The sequence below is a fragment of the Polyodon spathula genome, chromosome 15 (assembly GCF_017654505.1).
Source record: "Polyodon spathula isolate WHYD16114869_AA chromosome 15, ASM1765450v1, whole genome shotgun sequence".
NCBI classification, from domain to species: Eukaryota; Metazoa; Chordata; class Actinopteri; order Acipenseriformes; family Polyodontidae; genus Polyodon; species Polyodon spathula.
The window spans coordinates 35,225,666-35,241,430 of record NC_054548.1 but is presented as its reverse complement, the minus strand read 5'-3'; the positions used below and the strand labels follow the sequence as shown (position 1 = coordinate 35,241,430).

The 15,765-nt window shown below is 39.3% G+C and overlaps 1 protein-coding gene across 1 annotated transcript in view; it reads right to left on the bottom strand.

The window, feature by feature from the left end:
* LOC121327507 (glutamate receptor ionotropic, kainate 1) overlaps positions 1–15,099 on the bottom strand; it is a 58,652-nt gene extending 43,553 nt beyond the window's left edge. Inside the window, exons 1-2 of the mRNA XM_041271577.1 lie at positions 14,937–15,099; positions 6,491–6,748 (exon numbers count right to left, since the gene is read on the bottom strand). Coding sequence (XP_041127511.1) covers positions 6,491–6,748; positions 14,937–15,057 — 379 coding nt within the window. The 5' untranslated portion in view covers positions 15,058–15,099. The remainder of the gene's footprint in view (positions 1–6,490; positions 6,749–14,936) is intronic.
* Positions 15,100–15,765: the final 666 nt, after the last annotated feature.

Sequence of the window (15,765 nt, the reverse complement as noted above, 5' to 3'; positions counted from 1 at the left end):
CTTCAACAGAAGAGCGCTGTGAACTTGGTAAACCCAAGCGATGCCCTCAGCGGCTTCTACTCCAGGTACTTCCTGGTACCCAAGAGGGACGACGGTTTCAGACCTATTCTGGACCTCAGGGTCCTCAACATGTTCCACAAACAAAGGAAGCTCAACAGTCTGTCCAGTCGGGCGATTGGTTCACATCGATCGACCTGCAAGACACCTACTTCAATGTCCCAATCCGTCCTGCGCACAGAAAATATCTGCACTTTGCCTTTCAAGGCAACGAGTATAAATTCTGTTTGCTGCCATTTGGCCTCTCACTGGTGCCCCCACATTTTCAAAGTGCATGAATACAGCACTGGCTCCACTCAGGCTGCGAGGTATTCAGATCCTTAACTATCTGGATGATTGGCTAGTTTGCACTCGTTCCAAAGCACGTGCCGAGGCGGACACCAGGCAGGTCATAGATCATGTGACGAAGTTAAGGCTCTCCATACTTCAACAGAAGAGCAAATACGTACCGTCTCAGTCCACAGTGTTCCTGGGTATCAAACTGAACTCTGTGAGGATACTTGCCTCACTGACGGAAGACAGGATTCGATCGTTGGAAGTCACATTTTCTCAATTCAGAGAGGATGCTCTTCACAGGTCAGAACATATCAAAGGTTGTTGGGGCTGCTGGCTGCTGCCATTCCTTCCACTAGGGTTGCTGAGAATGCGCTCGCTTCAAGCCTGGGTAAATACACTCAAGGTGCACCCGGTTCGAGATCGGTACCGGCTGGTGCGAGTGTCCAGACAATGCCGGAAGACACTGGAGTGGTGGCTCCGTCCCGGCAATCCTCATGTGGTGAAACAGATTTGGGAGAGGTTTCGTACTACACGAATCGACCTCTTTGCCACAACCGAGTCCACTCATTGCCCCCTATGGTTCTCTATGGAGAGAGACAGGGGCCCCCTGGGAGAAGACGTGCTAGCTCACCCCTGGCCACAGGGGCTCTTGTATGCATTCCCTCCGCTACCATTAATACCCCTGACACTAGAGAGGATCAGGGTGGAGAGAGCACAGGTTCTGCTGGTTGCACCCAGATGGCCAAGGCACCCCTAGTTTGCTCTCCTCTCCAACATGTTGTCGGGTTAACCGTGGCAGCTCCCGCTATACAAGGACCTCCTGAGCAAACCGGAGGGACTATTATGGCAGCCGGACCCAGCCCAGCTCCAACTCTGGGTCTGGCCATTGAACGGAGCCGTCTATCCAGACGAGGTTTACCAGATGCAGTGGTAGAGACATTACAGTCGGCTAAGGGTCTAGCACTAGAGCTCAGTATTCATATAAATGGAAAGTTTTCCAAAACATGTGCATTGCTGAAGGTCATGATCTGTTGACCTGGCTTATTGAGACAATATTAAACTTCTTACAACACCTATTTGATGTGGGAAAATCTGCGTCCACTCTGAAGGTATACCTGGCAGCAATATCGGTGTGCCACGACAAAATTGACTCTGTGTCCCCTGGGGCACAGTTCCTGGCAATGTAATTTCTTAAAGGGGCTCGGAGGCTTCGTCCTCCCATGAAAAGCATGGTCCCCAGGTGGGATCTTTAACTGGTATTGCGGGTCCTTATGGGACCCCTTTTGAGCCCATGGCGTCAGCAGAGCTGCACCCTGTTTCCTTGAAGGTGGCATTTTTAATAGCCATTACATCTGCCAGACAAGTAAGTGAGCTTCATGCGCTGTCCATCGATGACACATGCATGGCTTTCACTGGAAATGACTCGCGGGTAACATTAAGAACAAATCCATCCTTTTTGCCAAAGGTGGTCTCATCATTCCATATTAACCAACCAGTGGTTTTGGAAACTTTCACACCTCCACCGCATGAGTCAGAGGAGGACTGTAGACAGCACATGCTTTGCACGGTCTGGGCTATGCGCTTTTACCTGAATAGGACGGCATCGTGGAGACAGTCCAATCAGCTGTTTGTCTGCTATGGGTCCCGCGCTAGAGGTCAGGCCCTATCGAAGCAACGTCTAGAGCACTGGGTGGCAGATGCTATACGCTTGGTGTATGAACAGACGGACTATCCCTTACTGGGTGACATTACGGCCCATTCTACCAGGCGCCAGGCAACTTTGTGGGCTTTCCTTCATGGCGCCTCCTTGGATGAGCTTTGCAATGCTGCTACATGGACAGGTTGTCAGACATTTGCGCGTTTTTACCGCCTTGATTTTGCAAACCGAACGGGCCCCCCTCTCTGGGCTCTAGGGTGTTGCAGCTGGCATGCCCTTAGGTGTCATGAGGGCTCTGTGGCTATTGCCGCAAGGCTGTATTGTCGGTAACTTGGAGCCACAACAGCTTTGGTACAGCTTCCCACTCAGTAATGGTTGTCATTCCACTGAAGGGGAATATTACCATAACCATGGTTCCCTGAAAAAGAATGACAACCATTACCTTTCGAGGTCGTGTCCCCAGCTGACCTCTGATTTAGAAAAAAATGGTGATATACTACTGTGAGGAGGACCCTCTTCAGCAGAAGGTGGGAGGGACTTCCTCCTCACAGCAGGGCCCTGATAGGGCAGCTTTTTTATATATGCTGAGTGATTGACAGTCAGAGAGGGCTCTTCCCATTCGATAATGGTTGTCATTCTTTTTCACTTAACCAGGGTTATGGTAATAACCTAACGATATTCTACATACAAAGATATTTGACTCCGCCTTTACACTTCTGACTGTTGTGCCAAAAGTAGAACATCTGTGCTGGCTGTGCTGATACTCTGTATTTCAGCTCATGCACCACAATACAGGACTGCTCAGAAAATAGCACCTTTTATAATAATTACATATACACGCACACACACGCACACGCACACACAGTTGTAATCAAAAGTTTATAACTTATAAAAATTGCTTGAAAACAAATAATTTTAGGAAAAATCTTTTGTAGCAAAGTTTTTGCTTTTGTGGATGAGGAAAAAAGTTACAAGAAATAGATTTCAGAATTTTTTTTGCAAAACTTAAAAAATGCTAATTCAAAAGTATTCATACCCTTTGATGCTATGATAGTATTGTCCAGAAAGGTGCTAGAAATTTCAATATGATAATACAGCACCTAATTCTAGAAAAGTCTAGAAAATTCTGGATTGTAGGTAAACATTCTTAGAGTGTATAAAAGGGTTCGGCATGGGATGATTGCTGTCATTACCAATCAGCGAATATGGAAAAAAGTAAAGAGCTATCTGAAGAGGCAGAAAATTATTTATTGTCATAGAGCTGGAGAAGGATACATGAAGATTTCCAAGTATTTGAGTATCCCAATTTCAACTATTGTTTCTGTTATCAAGAAGTACAAGACTCATGGTACTGTCACAACACTCCCTCGGTCTGGAAGAAAGAAGTTTCTTTCAACAAGAACAAGTAAAAGAATTCTGAGGAAGGTTAATAGCAATCCGAGATTGGCTGCCAGATACTCAGAGTGAACTGGCTACAAGTGGGACTGGGGTTTCCATTTCAACCATAGGTCATGTATTGCATGGTGAAGGTCTCCATGGTTGCAGGCCAAGGAAAAAGCTACTCTTAGGAATATGTCGCAAGGACAATCGCTTAAAGTTTGCAAAACAGCATTTGAATGATGGATATGAGTTCAGTTCAAAGGTTTTGTGGAGTGATTTAACAAAAATCAAGCTATTTGGTCACGGTGATGGTCATTACGTTTGAAGAAAGTCTGGCAAGGCGTACAAAGAAAAGAACACCATTCCTACTGTCAAGCACGCAGTTGTTAATATCCTTCTATGGGGTGTTTTTCCTCTAATAGCACAATAAATTGAATATATACTGTATATAACGGCAGGACAGTAGTCCTGCCACAGTTAAGGTTGCAATGTTTTTTTTTTCATTATAAGCCCCTATTTCGTGCAGCTCCAAAAGTGGGGTTAAGTTCAATCAATTTGCCTTCCATTTTGGATTTCAGGTCTGACTGGTAAGCTGAACTTTTTCTACAAGTTTTCTGTTTCTGTCTGGTAGTTTTTACAGCACTTTTTAAAAATGGGTGATTTTCTGTGTAAGTTTGGTGTCGGGACAGCATTATTATAAAATGGCTTTGATAAATGAAGTGCTGCGCTTGGCTGAACAAGATCACATGACCGTGCGGTAATAATTGTCTTACAGCTATGTCATCACAGACAAACTTACTTACCTGACTGTAACAGGGGAGATCTGTGCTGACTCTCCGGAGCATTCATAGTGCTGCAGGAGGACGGCAGCAGCCTTGCAATATTCGCCTGTCGGTCATGGCAGTGACACAGAGAGGTGGGAGAGAGGGTGTGTGGCTCTCCCTGTCTCCAAGTGGCTGAGATGTGAGCTTTGGGGGATTGCTGGCCCTATGAAGATTACATTCTGTGTTCCCTCCGGCTGCCCCCATTAAGACGAAACGAGCCAGCTGGCGGAGGCTCGGCTGCCGGACCAAGCACGGTCGGTGAAATAAAAACAAATAAACAAACCTGAGAACCATGAATAGGTTAAAAAGAGAAAGAGTGTGGAGACCAGGGAATTCCTGGGCAGACCCCGAACGTGTGTATGTGGAGGGAACACAATAGTGTAGGACGGAGACCTGAGCCGTGCGGATAGCGATGGTTGGGGTGACACTGACGAGTGTAGCACTTTTGTTTTATAGTTTTACTACTGTGTTTTATTTTCCCTTTTTCTTTCGCCTTTTGTTTTCTTTATTATTTCGGCACTTGCATGGGCACTGGACCCTGTACCTGGATTGGTAAACCCGTGGTCCTGTTTACTGTTGGCAGTATCCAGGCTACGGACAGCAGCACCCTCTACAGGCTAAAATAAAGCATTGCACCAAGAAAATAAAACCGGACACCTGTGCGGTGCTTCCAAGTACACCGTTCTGTCTCCCGTGTCAGTGAATACCCACACCCTTCCACAATGACCTATTAATATTAATATGCCTTAATAGTAACCATTATCTATTTTAAGATCTCAATCAGTTTTTTTTTTCATCTCTGTCACTAAGAATTACAGAAACATTGGCAAATATACTGTGATATTTATTTAGTCAGGGAACAAAACAAAGAAAACTCAGAGGCAAGCAGTAGCAGTAACACTATTCAAAAGCCATGTGAAAAATCACCATGCAAGTCTCACTCAGCATGTAATATACTGCATATGCAGCAGCATCTACTTATTAAACTAAAAACTGACTAGCAAGTATGCAATTTTTTTATTGAACACAACAATACATCAGACCACTACCCTCCAATTTCAGAAACATATTTAAAATTAAATTAAAATCTCTCCTGCTCTCTGCTGACACAACCGTTGGGCTTTTAAAACAAGGTCGGGTTCGGAATAGAATTTGTGGAAATTTTCTTTAAAATTCATGGTATTGTCACAGGTAAAGTATCGTATTTCGCGGAATGTGCACAGAAATATAAATGTACAGATTATTGGTTTTTTTTTTTTTTTTTTTTTTACAAAACGCAAATATACAGTTAAATGCACTGACCTCAACATTAACATCAAAGTTACTCAAGCCCTTTACAATAGCTTGTGAAACAGTGCTATAATTAATAGCCTGTAGGTAAAGTGTATCCAAGGACAGCTTTCAGTTCTGTACGTCAGGTGAATGTTCACCATTTAGGTCTTGCAAAACAAATAAAATGTGTAAGCCATACTGATCCTGGGCATCAGTCGACTCGTCAGTGACTGCAGACAAGCAACCAGACTGTTTTACCAATTCCATAATCTCCTGCTTGTGATGCTCGGCAACTTTAGGTAAGTATTCACGTCTCAGCTGGGCTGATGAAGGAATCACTCCACCACTTGTTACTCTCTGTCTGAAGAATTTCCGTGACTTTTGGTTGTCCAATTTTTCAAAAGGGATATTTGCCCAAACAAACTCCTCTGTCAGGTCAAAATTTATTAAGTGGACTTTTGGAATATGGAAGTCACCGTTTTTTGTTTCTTTGCAAGTAAAGCAGTCAGAGTACTGCTCTGGATTTCCGCCTTTCTCTTTTCAGTGAATCTAAATGCCTGTCAACAGACGAGTTTTGGTAGTGATCTACAGTAATGTTGCAGGATGTACAGAAGAGCTTACCTCCATCGCTGTGTAAAACTATTGCTGGATACTGCTTTACGTGAACTGCTGCAGACTAATTTTTCGCCTTTTTAGAGACATCCATTTTCTTGTTTACATTGTGTCGTATTTTAATTTCCCGCTTAGACTGATCACATGACAATCACTGCACAGCACTGTGTGCACGGCGAATAGTACACGCAAGCACATAGCAGAGCTGTACAGTTTCGTTAACGTGATTTTTTTTTTGTATGAAATACAAAATTATGAAATTATGTTTATTTCTTAAGAATACTGTAAAAATCTCAGTATTGTGCTAATTTCACGATTTCCGCGCAGCCCGTGAAATCGCGGTTTTCACAGGGCCTTGCTTATAAGAGAGATTTTTAACCCAAACTAAATTAAAAAAAAAATTGTAACATACCTGTGCTGTCTTCATATACCACTGTAACTGTTTTCCATTTGTAATATTGCACAATGTCCAAAATAGCTCTGCTGATGGAAACATAATCTGGGTAGAGATTGATGTAAAATGTGTCTTTGTTATCCACTGCAGGATGTTTCCACCGGGTCTGGATATGAGGTACTTCTAATGCATTACAGATAGACTGCACTGCACTTACAGATGAGCTGTGAGATGGACCAAACACAGCAGCTACACCAAGAGCAAGCTGGTCACAAGCTTAAGAAAAAGGGGGAGAAAGTATAAAAAGCATTAAAATCTACAGTATATAAAGTTTCTAATCATGGATTACATTATTAAGCATGCATCCCGTAAAGCAAAATTAATTAACTAAAATTAAACTCAAAACCGTCAATTGTAATGTATAGTGAATTTCCATTGGAAAACATATTCTTAAAACAAGTATACAATTTAAATAACTAGGGGTGTGCTGTTAGTAATTCCCTTTAAGAAGTTGGCAGGTATTAATTAAATGGAATAATAGCTACACAATTATTCAGTACCAATCAATAACAATCATACAGTGCGGTTTACTATATAACCTATTGTGATCAAATTAACTAAAAGTACTCATATTTTAACCTTTTATCCCTTTGATATGCATGTTATATCTGTACAGTGAATTGTAGGATTGTAGTCCTGGGCAAGAGGTAACCTCTGATTACACCTGACTAAGAAATACACTTCCCAGTGTGCACAGAGGCAGCTCCTAAATTAGGTCTATGGAATAGCCACCTGTATGTCACTACCATTTGCTAGTTTTGCAACATATTGTCAGTTTATGGTCTAAGTTTGGCAGTAAAAGTGTCCATTAAGACACTTAATCCATTAAGTCCATTAAGAATTAAGAATAATGATACGACAAGACATTGTCTCTAATAACGACGAGGGGAATTACGAAACACGAGTACCTATAACCCCCTGTGAGAGAGAGGAAAAATTCAAACTGTAAATCTCCCTCCCAACCAGAAAAGGCGCTGTGTAAGGTTGATGGTATGCTTCCTTCAGATGGACTGTCTTGTCGGTAGGTGGAAACTGGAAGGTGACCATGTTAGGAGGGGCGCGTAGTTGCACGTACCTGGAAGGACTCCCTTGCAAACAACTGCGGGGCGGCCCTCTATTGGAGAAACCATGGCAATAGATTGATTGCAGGGAGGAGTTTTTGGGTACAAAGGGGAAGCAGCTACCTCAGTACTGGGCCTTACGCTACTGACGAAATCCAGCTGCAGCCTGTGTTTTGTTGTTGTTTGTGTTTTGATAGAGGAGTAAGAGTCAGGAGCTGCAGCCAGGGAACCAGCACTATACCCAGAGCATGTCCCTCACAGCACAGCATCAGCACTCACCGCAATCCTGGAGAAAAGGAGCAGTTTCGTGCACTGAGGATTGTGGTTTAGTAGTGTGATTTTTTTTCAGGACTGTAAAACCTGCCGTGCCCAGCCTCCTCCCCCTATACCATTGCTGGTTTATTATTTTGTTTTGCAAAATAAAACATGGACATTTTTGGGAGTGAACTTTTGTCTAGACCTTCACTTGTTTATTGCACCACTCGCCATCCTGTTAACACCCCCGTTGTGATATTTCAGAATTAGATTATACAAGAACATTTAATTGCTAATTACTAACCTACCAATTAAGCACTTACAATGAATTTCAGTGGTGTGTAGTGTTCAGATGAGCAGCGCTGTGTGTGTGAGAGAGAGAGATAGAGAGACAATAGTCAACTGAAGTACTTGGCAAGAAAGAACAAAACTAAATGTTTTTATTATTTTACAAATAGTAATAACTATTCATTCCATGTTTATTTAACAGATACACATTTTACTATAGAATATTGGATATCGACTTTGAATATAACAATTCATGTTGTTGAGTTAGCTGCTTTTTTTGTTGAGTTAGCTGTTGTTGTTGAGTTAGCTCCTGTTGCTATTGAGTTAGCTGTTGTTGAGTTAGCTGCCCCTACCAGTAGGGATATAGGACAGAGTATTTCTTTCTTTGTGGCTTGCTTGCTTCTGATAGATGCTTCATTTCTGCGACAGCCTATGGGTATAATTCCGTATGATTCAATCCCACCATTGGTGAGAATATGAACAGCAGTAGATCTTATGAATGGTTTGTAGATCTACTTTATATTAGTACTTCTGCTTTTCTCAGGTTCAACATCATTGAACCAGGGTCATTTATATGGCTTCAGTGAGTACCACACATGAGAGTTCTCTAGGTGGTGTTGTACAATGCACAGTCAGATGAAAATAAGAGCAGGGGAGTTCTTAAGCATTTACGATATGTATTTGTGTAAAGTACAGGACAGAGCGGATTATTAAATTCCACATACCTCACTCCAGGTTTTTTTTTTTTTTGCTTGTTTGTTTTCAATTGTTTTTTTCATTGAATGTTAGTGTTGCATATCTTTTTCGTGACTCATCTTTTTATTGCAAGATCGTGTGTTGTCCTGTACATGCTTGCTTATTGTAATGGGAGGGGTGGACAGAGTCCTAATTTTCTTAAATTTCCTCATCTCCTTGTTTTAGTTTTCTTGTTAGTGAATCAATAATTCATTATCAATATTTTGTGATCAGCAGGGCCAATAGCTAATTGCAGGGATACTTAACCAAACCTTACAGAAAACTGAGGGGGGTGGGGGGCAAACTGTAATACTATAATGAAATAATTTAAGTACAGGAATAAAAACAGAAAAAGAAAAAAAAACTTTAGTTTAATATTTCACAGAGTTCTGTCTGAAGGATAGTAAAGAATGTAGGACAAAATTCTGTAAACTTAAGCTGAAATTATATATAAATACTTTATCATTTTCATAGTAACAAGAGACATACAGCATACACAAGCTCAGCAATAGTAAAATTAAATAAAGGAAAGTGGAAAGGAGAAAAGGACAGAAACAGAATATAAATAATTAAATTGTGGAGTCGAGGGACAGCGTGTCAAAGTAAATAATGATGGGCTGCCATACTGTATAAAACTTTTGAGTAGATCCACAAATGGAACATTTTATTTTCTCCAGCTTCTGGAAATCCATGACCTCTTATCCACAGTGCTCTTTATCATGTGCTCTTCAATGGTGTGCTTGCAAATGCAAAACTGTACCCTATCGTCAAAGTTTAACTTGATCAGAGGCACGGATGAAATAGGAGAGGTGACATAACTTCTCTTCATCACAAGACATGCAAAGACTTTGGATGAAGAAATGTTTGCATTGTACAGCTATGGCTAAAAGGTTTGCATCTCTCAAGAATTTTAAGACAGACATCATTTAGATATTTTATTCATCTTCATGTAACCACAAAATGATATTGCAAAAGTCTACCGGGAAGCCATAATAGCAGTACTTAGTATTTGCAATACATTCCGCTGTGTTTTAAGACTTCCTTAGTCCTCTCAGGCACGGACTCGATGAGGCGTTGTGGGGTCGAGTTATCCTTTAGATTCCTCCATGCAGCCTTTACACTTGATTCCAGTTTATTTTGGTTGCATGGTTGACTTTTTTCCTGTTCTTGACAAATTTCCTGTTCTGTCAGACCCCAAATATTCTACATAGAACTGAGATCTGGCGAATTTCCAGGCCAAAATTGAAGTGGCATGATACGGTTGTCTTCAACCGTTTTTTCACTTATTTGGCTCAAAGTCAAGGGGCTCTGTCATCTTGGAAGCAGAACTCACGGTTCTGGGAAAATGGTTCTGAGCTGTAGGGAGGAGGTGGTCTTGAAGTGTTTTCAGGTACGTCCTTGGTCATAGCTGTCTTCTTGAGTAAAATGTGTAGAGATCATGTGCTTTTGGCAGAAAAGCATCCATAGATAAGGTGTTTCCTGATGCTTCGTCGTTGGGATGGTACAGTTTGGCTTGTATCTTTCTCCTTTGCATATTCAAACTCTTAATTCACCTTGGTTTCCAAAACAGCTGAAGGGGAACTCTGAGAAAATTACTTTTAGAAATGTAAAAACACTGTATATCTAATGTATTATTGTGACAGGGTGCAGCCTGTCTTTGTGTTTTGTGGTGTTTAGAGTGGATGTGAGTCTGCTGTGTGGATCTAAGTGAATGAGTTTGTGTGAGGAATGTGTGAAAGGTGCTACAGCTGATGAGGTGCGAATTGCCCAATTAGTTGCAGCACCTGTATAAAAGGGAGTGGTTGGGAGTGTTAGCTAATGTGTGTTTGTGAGAGTGAGAAGACCTGTGTGAGAGAGTGAGTACCTGTGTGTGAGAGTGTGTGTATTTTGTGTTTAGAATTTATTGTTAACAGTGTTTTGTGTTTGTTCTGTTTATTTGGCCATTGTACGTTTTTGTTTGTGTTTACTATTTAATTAAAAGTATTTTATTTGTTGCACCTTCCATCTCTGCGACTCCACACTTTGGCTATCCTGTCACAATTATAAATTAGGACATTTATTCATTCTATCTCATGTGTTTTAATATATATTTTTTACAACATTTTTTTTTCATTATTACTGATAATAATGGAATGAAGAACTATTTTATTTTCAAATATTTATTTTGAGAAAATAATGAAGTAGTGTCCATTATTGCTTATAAAGAATTATTTCTTTATAAATATACTGGGATATATATATAGAAATCTAAGAACCTATATTATATATAATATATATATATATATATATATATATATATATATATATAATACACACACCCACATGTGTGTGTGTGTTTGTTTTTGAGCAAACAAAAAACTCGTTTACGAGTTAACTAATTTTAGTGCCCTACTTTCGGGTATAAAAAAATCTGTTTTAGACATTTTGGAAGGGAGTCACATCCCAAGAAGAATCAATATCTTATAGATTATAAAACATGAAAGTAGGCCATAACGCCAAAATCTACTGAATAATATTTAAAAAAAAAAAAAAAAAAAAAAAAAATAGATTTTGTTTTATTAATTTCAAAAGATAAAAAGTCAGTCAGCTAAAAATGTGTAAAAAAAAAAAAAAAATAAAATAAAATTCAATGGGTTTAAGTGAGCAATTTTGAACCAGAAACATTCAAACACGTTTCACAAAACTTTCAGGGAGTATTGTTAGGTCTCAGGTCATAGAATAACACATTTCTACACATGTATCTCTTGGAAAATACAAACCAGAATACATAATAGAAAAAAATACCTAACATTTTTAATAGTAAAAAAACTAAAATCGTGTTGAAATAAAGAGAGCAGTTTTCTGAAGTACTTTATAATGTTCCCCATTTTTACAGGAAGAAAGTCAAACACAGCCAAAAAACGCCTGATCTTGGGTTAAACTGCAACTTCTATCGCTGAGTCTCTCATTCCTGTCGGTAACAGCTTGGGCCGTGACGCTATCTTGTCACAGATGTCATTTTGGAAATCATGTTTTTTTCTGTTTGATTTCAAAATGTCACTGTGGCAGTTAATGGCTTTGCGGGGACCCAGACCAGAAGAAAGCATTACCAAAATGTATGGTGCAGTGGCGCATGCGCGTGGCGTGCGCCGTTTATTTTATAATTAATTAAAAAAAAAAAAAAAAAAAAAAAAAAAAAATTTGAAAAAGTGTGTAACGAGCGTTATAAACACTTGCTTTGCATAGCAGAAATAAAAACAATTTGGAACTCAAAGTTTTTATTTGCGTTCCACACCGGACTCGTACAGAATAAATCATGAACCCAAAAATAAACGCTAAGGTCAGGCTGAGCAACTGCCTTCACTGATCCTTATTTTCTTTTTTAAATATCTCTCTCTCTCGCCTCTCGCTCTCCCGTTCTCCATTTCTGAACACACACGCTTAACATGGAGAGAGCTGCAGGTATTTATACAGGTGACCATCTCCAGATTAGCAATAAATTAACACTTAATTAATTCGGCCACCTTCTGCACGGGTTTTAATAAGGTGGATGGGGTTTCCCACCCACGCTGCAAAACAAAACGCACGGCGGTTCACCGTCATTTATAAACAAATACATTTTTAAAACAATAACACAAAAATGCACGGCTGCGCCGTCATACAAAATAATAATCAAATACAAAATAACACAGGGGCGGAGGGGAAGACCCCGTTCTACAATAAACACTGTGCAGGGCTGCTCGCCCTGTTACAGTCACATTTTCTATTTTTGTCAGTTTTTTGTTAAGTATATGGAAAAGTACAAAGCGGTATGTAATTTAAGATGTTAAAATGTAATATTATTCAACAGGTTTCATTCGACATTTTGAATTTGATTATTCTAGGGTGATGCAAAATGTTTGGCCATAACTGTATAACTTTAAGAAGGACCAAGAGGCTGTTCCTATTGCACCTGACTCTGTTCCTGGGGTTACTGTAGCCTTTGACCTTTTAACTGACTGTATGGCATGGGCATGTGGAATAGAAGCAGAAATATGGCTGCACTGTCTTGATCTTAAATGTGATAAAATTACTTTTCTAAGGGGAATTACAAATACGAGATACAGTACTGTGATTTTACTTTTAAACTTTTTACGATATGCACTACTGGAGAACTCACACCCTGGACAACTGAGGAAATATGCAATATTTACTTTAGTACTGTATTTCGATCTTTGCAGATGCTAAAACAATAATTAAAGTGGATTGTGTATGGGATTAACAATGGTAAGTGTTGAATTGATAAAAACAGCTTTTTTCGAGTGCCATTAGGCACAAGAAACTGGATTATTTTCTTACTGCTAATTGATACTTTGTTCGATAACGAGATTTAATTGAGTGTTCATTTGGTAATTGAATTTGGTTTTCGCTACTTAAAATGTTCGTCTCTGTCACAAAAGACGGCTGCAGTGGGTGACGTCAGACCAGAACCAGGAATAAACACAGAATAAACAGAGAGGTGGAGTTTGGTGAAGCTGAGCGATTGTTTTCGCTCATCATTTAATAACTAAACAGAGCAGAAAATAAAATGTTAAACAAAAAACAGCACACGGCACTTGAGGCCAAAATAAACAGACAAACAAAACTGATTAACACAACACGAAACAGACACTAACAAACAGCGGACGAACAGACAAACACGATGAGCTTTACTTTGATTATTATTATCTCCGTCTCCAATCTCGTTCTCCACTCACCAAACACACAACCCCGAGTGAGTGAAAACATGCTGCCGAGACTCGATCATTCAATTGGAGTCTCGGTACAACTGCCTGTGAATTAATAAAAGTGCAATTTGCCGTGCTTAAATACAAATATACACTTTAAACACTTGTTTTACACAGACCCATTTATATCCCGTGTACCAATGACTATACACCAACATTAACACACTACACATAAACATACAACACAAATAAATAGCCCAGAGGTTGGGCATTTTGCCACAGTCTTTCACATTGCGGGGATGTTTTCATGAGTTTCTCAGAGTTTGAGTTTGAAATCCCAGGAAAGAGTTTGAATCTAACATCTGTGTAATTTATGGAAATTTACAAAGTGATCAGGAATGTGATATTGTTCCTGAAGCTGCCCAGAAGATATGTGAAATACAAAAATGTAGGTAAAAATAAAAAAAGAAATGTAGTTCTTGCTGTTTAACAAAAAAATGACATCTCCCAGAATGCCATCGCCATCCAAGACTACAGATTGACTGGCAAACTTTAACACCTGTTCGTAATAATATAAGTCATGCAGGTATGAAAAAGGACAGGTTTCAAAGACAGTAGCTGTATGTGTGAAGGTAAAGGATCTGTGTATATAAAGGAATATGTTGTATGTTAAATCTGTGATTTGTGAATAACATATTTAAAGCCAGTAAACTGGATTAGCATTTGACTGAAAATTAGGGATCCTGTTAAGTTTAGTCAGTGCTCCAAAACAGGCGCTAGGATTTATTTTTGTTGTGTATTGTTTGTTAAAAGAACAATGTGTAACAAATAAATAAACAAAAGGTATCATCCTGTTTAAACCTATCCTTTTTTGGTGCTTTATCCACCAAAGAGAACCCAGAACTGTGTTCAAAGTTATACTGTAAATAACAGATTTTGGGACATCACATAAATGTTTTAAGTCATCATGGGATGACCACTAGCAGCACACCTGGAGCACAGCAAATGTAACAGAAGGGCTATATTTATATTGTTTAATATTGCATTATTTAAAAAAAAAAAGGTTTTCTCGGATTCCACATTTAAATTGGAGATGATTGTCATTTTATAATTGCCTTTGACTGATACTATATTGTAAAGGTGAGAAAGGTATTTTTTCTTGTGAAAATAATTTAGGCTTGTTTGATTCCAATTAATATCTGCCAACAAAAATATTCTTAAAAGGAGATATAAGTATCTGCACACCACGAGAAATCACACCATATTAATGTGTCATTTAGAAAGGAATAATTAATTATGTAAATGATTTCCTTGCACGTGTAAAACAAATGTCCTCACTATACATACACAGGACCAAAGCAAATTTTCCAAAATTCTTACCTCTTCTTGATGCTTCAAAACTATCAAAGAGGTTAATTCTCTGGATGTCATAGGTTAATGTGGTATTTGGCATTAATGTCCTGTTTCTGTTTATATTGGTGACAGCAAATTTGAAGGCCATTTCTTCAAGACTTATAGGCTCATTCTCCAAGGTTTCAAAAATGCCGCCTGTAAAAACAGAATGAGTAAACGTAAAACAATCAAGTACACAGATAGGTATACTATTGATAAAAATAGCATGTTGCCTCAGTCACTGTAAAAGCTCATAAAATTGAGGTTTGGGAAACAAAATTTGATCCTCAAGATTATTGATTTGCATCCTCAATTTCTGATGTTTTTTCATTATAGTTTAAAATGTATTTATTTTTCAGAATTTCCCTATGTTGAGTTGTAAATGTTATAACTTTTTAGTATTGCCCAATTACGTAGCTCAAACACACCAGCCTAGGAGACACATTTAATGAAGTGTTTGCCTTTGAGTGTCAAGGGTGGTCAGGCATTTATATGTAGCCGTGATGCATATTCCTGCTGATTGAAGCAATTAAAAATCCTCTGTCTACACCCTTTATTGTCTCTATGGTCAATGCAGACTCCAGGGGCCGCTATGTAAAATAGTTATAAGTAGACTTCATGATAACCCTTATATTTTGGTGAATGCACATGTTTTGGCCAAAACTATTTAATGGATTAAAGTTATGTTCTCTTCCCTCCTCGTGGTACTAGACAGGGTTGCCCCCTCTCTCCCCTTTTTGTTTGCTATTAAGCCTATAGCTATTGCTCTGTGTAGTAGGCATGACATGGGGTGGGGTGGGGGGGGGGGAGGTTGTGT